This window comes from Ambystoma mexicanum, chromosome 4p (assembly GCF_040938575.1).
Source record: "Ambystoma mexicanum isolate Mex_15411 chromosome 4p, UKY_AmexF1_1, whole genome shotgun sequence".
Lineage (NCBI taxonomy): Eukaryota > Metazoa > Chordata > Amphibia > Caudata > Ambystomatidae > Ambystoma > Ambystoma mexicanum.
Window position 1 is genome coordinate 183,094,370 of NC_090927.1, and position 6,368 is coordinate 183,100,737.

The 6,368-nt window shown below is 44.4% G+C and overlaps 1 protein-coding gene across 1 annotated transcript in view; it reads right to left on the minus strand.

The window, feature by feature from the left end:
• Positions 1-3,312, minus strand: part of LOC138453119 (butyrophilin subfamily 2 member A2-like) — a 172,100-nt gene extending 168,788 nt beyond the window's left edge. The window contains exon 1 of the mRNA XM_069605664.1: positions 2,964-3,312. Coding sequence (XP_069461765.1) covers positions 2,964-3,030 — 67 coding nt within the window. The 5' untranslated portion in view covers positions 3,031-3,312. The remainder of the gene's footprint in view (positions 1-2,963) is intronic.
• Between the last annotated feature and the right edge of the window lie 3,056 nt (positions 3,313-6,368).

The window sequence follows — 6,368 nt, forward strand, 5'->3', positions numbered from 1 at the left end:
AAGAGACTAATTCTTCCGATGTTCCGTTCCAAATAATCAGTACATCATCAATGTATCTTAGCCATTTTATTATCTTGCTTTGACAGTCTTGCAGTTGGTAAATAAATAGGTCTTCAAACATTCCCATCACAATATTTGCAAGGGCCGGGGCGTATTTTACACCCATTGCAACCCCACGGATTTGGCGGAAAAATTGATTATCAAAGATGAAGATGTTATTCTCCAAAGTTGCCATAAGCATTTCTTTCAACATGCATGCATAGTTAAAATAAGAGGCAGATCTATCCTTGAAAGTATAATCAATTGCATCTAGTGCCAGTTTGTATCCAATGGGTGTGTACAAGGCTTTCACATCCCACGTTGCCAACAAATAGGTGTCTTGCCACTGAATTTCTTCTACAATTTTTATAGCAGCTGTTGTGTCTTTTAAGTATGCTTTGATTTTGATTACTTCCGGTCTTATCACAGTGTCAATATATTGCGCCAATGGTTCCATCGCCCATCCTATGCCACTCACTATTGGCCTACCTTCTGGGATGGTCTCATAGATCTTATGAACTTTCGAAAGTAAGTATATGGTTGGGATTACAGATTTGGTTACACGTAGAAGTAATTTCTCTTCATCTGAGATTAGTCCTTGGCGATGCCAGGCCTCTATATAGCTTGTCAATTCTTGTGTTATCTTCAATGTAGGGTTGGCTGTTAGTTTTTCGTAGCAATTGGGATTCTCTAGGTGGTTCATAGCCATCTTGATGTAATCCACTCTGTTCATTACTATGATGTTGCCACCCTGGTCTGCTTCTTTAATGACCAAATCTTTGTTCAACTGTAACCTTTGTATGGCCGTTATCTCTTTAGGTTTTTTTTTCTCAATGGTACAAATCTGTGTCATGGCTTTGTAAAATGCATCCACCATGTTGTCCGGTGATAACTGTGGTGTGAACTTAGATTTAGGTTTTAGTTCTTTGCTGGATAGGCTGGTTGGTTGTATTTGTAACTCCTGTATTGTTTGATGCATTGGGTAGTAACCCGGTTCTTGTAGAGATCTTAATAGGTGAATTTTGCTCAATTCTTCAATAATTATGTCACTTTTGGTTGCGGTTTCTGATATTGTTTTTCTTTTGTCTGCTTGTGTTGCAAAAAACTTTTTTAGTTTTAATTTCCGAACAAATTTGAAAAGATCCACATGTATTTCAATGGGTTCGAAAACGGTTGTTGGGGCAAATGATAAGCCTTCATTCAATAGACTGATTTCATCTTCTGTTAGTGTTTGATTTGATGTATTCATCAACAGGTTGTTTATTTTTGTTTTTTTGCTGCGGCTTCTCTCGATGCTGCTCGAGTTAGGCGTCGATAGGCGTCTAGGCCGTCTGGGTTTTCTGGATCCTCTCCTGCCTTTTTTCAGAGGGGGAACTGTAATCTCACTAGGAAGGGTAAGAGATTGCTGAATTGGACATTTAACACAATATTTTAAAATACAATTAAGATATGTTTTCCGATTTATCCTCCCCATTTCTGTAACATATTCCTTCTTATTTGATTGGCACATAAATTATTGCACGAGGTGTAAGGCAAAGGTGTCATTTTCCTTTTCGTTTTGGGAAAGTTTAACATACGGTTTTACAACAGTAATGAAAGTCACCACTTTTACTATGTAGTGAATAGCTAAGGCGGATGTAACACAACAAGGTTATTCAATATTGAATTTGATTTTGTTTTATTTTTCATGTACATAAACAGCCCGGAATTGAAAAAGGTGCAAGATATACGCCGAAACACGTGTCATCCGATAAGGGCTAAACACAAGTTAATAAATCAAGGAATACTCCTTGTCAAGAAAAATCGGCCTTTGTGATTTTTGGCTATGTATTAAAATTGGCGCAAAGAGGTGTAGGGACAAGCTGACTTTTCTCATATTTTTCAAACGGAGTCGAGGAACTCAGTGTCTCCGTGTGACCCACACCCATGCGACAACTTAACAGCTAATGAAGAAAGAAAGATATTACACAAAGAAGGCATAATCAGCTCAAATAGCAATCAAAAATAAGTCGCGAAGGTACACCTCAAGATATCTCTACTTGAAAAGTTCCTCTAGTTCACATCTATTTGAAACAGGTATACACCCAACATTGGACCATAGCGAGGAGGTTGGAAAGAGGCTTACTCATACAATTCTTGCAACAATATAATTTACAGAATATTTATATTAATGGTACTGCATTCTCATAACAAAATTCCCAAATGTTTTTTTTTAATTTAAACACAAATCCAACATCACTCATTTCACTCCACCACACATTCACACTCTCCCTGTTTCACATAGCACCCACATATTGCATGCATGTTGCCTAGGTGACAGGGTCTATATAACCTTCTAACCACAAAATATATTCAACTATTCCCTCACACCCTTCTTAAAATTACAAATGTGTCTTCTCTGTTAAACAGCAGATTCAGCTTGTCAAGTTGTCAACATGTGCTTCAGTCGGGCTTCTGGTGAAGCCCTTTCTTTGCCCAACCTTCTTCCATTTGAAACAGTGCATCGATGCTGTAAGTCCCAGAGTGGGACACCTTTAAACCACAGCACTCCCCGCCCCCCAAACAAACTCAACTACAGTTTGGCACAGAGTGCCCATCCCTGTAGACTTCAATGGGATCGCGACAAACTAAAAGCGTATTAGCACACCCTCGTTGGGTTCTCAAAAGGCCATCACTATTCAACTCCACAAAGGCTTTATTTTCCAGTAGAAGTTACATATATTGGTAAATAAATATGGGTGCAGAAGAAACTTTAAAAAAAAAAACGTTAATGTAATAGGTACACTATATTGAAAGACCTGCAGGAAGTCAGAGGCTGTGGAACCGCAATGAAGTTAGCCGCTGAGGCGCAACAGATGTGCAGCGCTTCCGTGATTCCCAGACACAGGTAAACAAAGCCGAGGGCTGCGATTCTTCGCACCTACCTGAAAAACAAAGGCCCCGCCCGACAATTCCCAGCAGCAGCAGGAGCAGGGAAGGCGGTGGGGCCATGAAAGCCGCGCAGCAGTGACCCGTGTTGCCTCTTACGCAGCCGCCATTCCGGTCCTAGCCCCAGGGCTGTCCGTTCAGCAGCGTCAGAGCTGTGGCTCATGGGACCTCCGCCGCGGAACTTGCTGCTACGTTTAGCACATTAGCATCTGCTATAGAAACACTGGCCAAAGGCACAATGCGGCAACCGGTTCCTCAAACAAATGGGGATCCAGGGTGTGGCCCAGGAGCAGCTCTGCAGTGCTATTGATTCAGTCAACGCTGGCAGGTGCTCATTTGAAAAGCTTCGAATTTAAAGCAGACGTGTATTTAACCAAATAAATAGCAAGAACCGCCAAGTGGCTCCATCCCAGCACGCTTCTTTATCCAGTCCTGCCTATTGGGCCAAAGGCACTTTTCATGCTGGGGCAATGAGGAAGGGGCAAAAATAAATGTAAACAACGAGACCAGAAAGGACATTGAAAAAGTCCAATCTGTAAACATGAGTATGTTTTCGAGCTCTAAAAAAACCTGGATTCAAATAAGTGCTCATCCGATTCTGGGGTGGGGTGGGCTGGGGGGAGTAGCACTCTCAGTTTTCCATGGCAATGCAGAGAGGAATTTAGTCCTGTTTTATTTTTTTTAAAATGTAAGAAAACTACAAGTCCCAGAATCCCAAGCAAAAACAGCACTGGGCCGCCTTCTCAGGCATGGCCATGGCAAAGTTGAGAGCTCTAAAAGAGCAATCAGGAATAATAAATATATTATCGTTTAAAGTCGAATACATACTGGGGTGTGCCAGGCGATTTGCAAAGAGGGCAGAACTACAACGTATCAAAGAAAAAGAGACTCCCAAGATCTAAAAAAGGGTAAGTAAACATTACTCAAGGCTGCAATTCTAGTGAAATGGATCCGATGGTGTCTGCTGCACATAGGCCAAATGTTCTGCAGGAAGTTGAACAGCTCAGAGGAATAGGGTGCTGGCTCGGCAATAAGCAGGCATTCTGCAAGGCCATGCAGTAGCAATTCCCAGTCTTCTGATACAGGCAGAATTAGCACACTTGAATTGGGTAATAGTGACAACTGTTAAAGACACAAGCTATTGCTATTTTTAACCCAAAATTCCACTCTCTCTGAAAGCAGAAAAGAGGTGAGGCAACCTTAGAAAGTTGTAAAGCAGGCTTTTGGTTAAGACAAACAGGTTCCTGATAGCAGTTGAAGTGCACTGTGTTGAATGGATTCTAGTCCCATAATGACATGAGCGCTTTTAGTTTAAGAAGTGAGTTTATCATTGTTTGGTCGATTTGGACACAGAAAAACACGAACACGTCCTCTTTGTTGGGTCCTTTAATATGTGTGCCCCTGAAAAGTGTAATATATTGTTCTTGCTAACATGACCCATTGTGTGGAATTCGACCTTCCGCACAGGGAGAGTGCGCTCGCCTGGGCTTTTTTGATAAATGAAAATGAATGATGGGAGACCAATCTCTGAGAAATGAGTGTGGCCATTCTGCACCCATTTCATCTGCTTCCCGCACCAAACACATAGTCACCTGTACTCTGGGGGGGACACAGCCTACAGGCGCCGGCTTCCCATGTCATATTCACATGGAATGTGACAGCCCTGGGTACATCAAAGTATTCCAAGAAGGGGGAAGGCACAGCTTCCTCCAGCCATAAGCAGCCTAATTAAAATATCAAAGGCTCCATGGATCTGCATTCCTTTGTTCTCCGGCTGGTGGTAGTGCATACTAATGAGAGATAATTAAGGCAAGCCTGCCCAGTGGGCTTAGTTGCTGCAGAAACAGCAGCAGGAAGGTGGGACTAACACTCCTTTAGTGTGCAATGTGTCAACTTAAAGCTAGTTCCCACCCCTCTGTATGAAAGGCAGTGAAATCCATGTCTGGGTCCACTATTTACCATAGGCAAACCCCTGCAGAGCTGAACCCCTTCCAGAAGAGGGAAGTATGTGGTTTACGTGAGACAAGAAGTGTGCTCCCAGAACATACTTCAAGGGAAAACCTGTGCTTTAATCAAGAGTCACAGAGGGCTCAGTTAACCAGAGAGACAATTTGATCTACAACAGTCAGGAAGATGGGTGGGACTCAGGTGTATGCTGTCACCCCCTTGTCTGTCCTGTTGCAGAGCACTCTGGTGCTGACCTCATGAATAACAGAAGGTTGTTGGTGGGGACCCATGATTGGTTCATTAAGGTAGGCTTAGCCTTCACCAATTGCTGGGGCCCATTTGGCTTTAAAAGAGGACTGAACCCCTCACTTAGCAGATCATCTGAAGACTTTGCAAGGAGTAAGAAGGACTCATTGCATCCGAGCTGAATGTACAGTCTACCTTACTTCTTTCGCCAGTGAAGGAAGGCCAGGAGTTGCAAGAGGAAACCAAGATCCCTCCCCTAAACATCCCACAGGGAACAGAGGGAGATACCGGACTCAGAGGACCCCTTCAGCAGCTCCTGAACCGGTACCCAGCCAGCACACAGCATGCCGTGCTAGGTTCTGCCAGCAAGCTTCCTAGGTGGGAAGTGCCGGAGAGTCTCTGGACAAAGGACAAGGCAGTTTCCTGCTAACACCCTCCTGAGCTTTGGCCCGTCCGCCTTGAAAGGACACGAGTCCTGCGAAGAAGCTAGGAGGAGTGCCACACAAGCCTCATCCAGCATCCATCTTTGTAAGGCCAATTTCGAGACAGTCGAGTCCTTGAACCGCATCTGGCTAGACCACTGACTGTTGTCATGCCGCAGTGACCATAGCCGTCTGAGATACCTTAACCAGCATTCCAGATCCACCAACCAGCACAGAGACGGTTCTTGGCCGGAGCCGCTGCGCCAGACAGCCTGCAGACGTCCGTCCAGCCTCGCTTGCTGAACTGTCTGCCGCCTGATACCCACAGCTGTCTCCAGCCACTAACTTGGTCTCAAGGGCTGTGAAACACCCTGGAACTGCATCAACGTTGTAGAGCACTAAGAAATTCTTCGGCACCACGTACATTTTGGCTCTGCCCGCTCCCCCCCCCCGGTCGTCCCCCCAAAGGCCCCTAGAGACAGTTACGACCCTCTGCCCCTTTGGTGCTGGAACCAAATAATCTTGAAAAGTAAGACTGATAGCTACTCTCATTCTTTCTCATTGCTCCTCCTTCTCCCCCCTCCTACCTCTTTCTCTAGACGAGATCTTCGTAACTTCAACCCTTCTCTCTTTATTGATACCTGTTCTTCCTATCTCCCCCCTCTTTCTGACCTTTCCTCTCTCCCGGCCAATGATGCTCTTTCCACTCTGTCCTCCACCCAATCCACTTGTCTTGATCAACTCCACCCTCTTTCTGCCCCTCCCGTAAACTCTCTCAACCCTAGC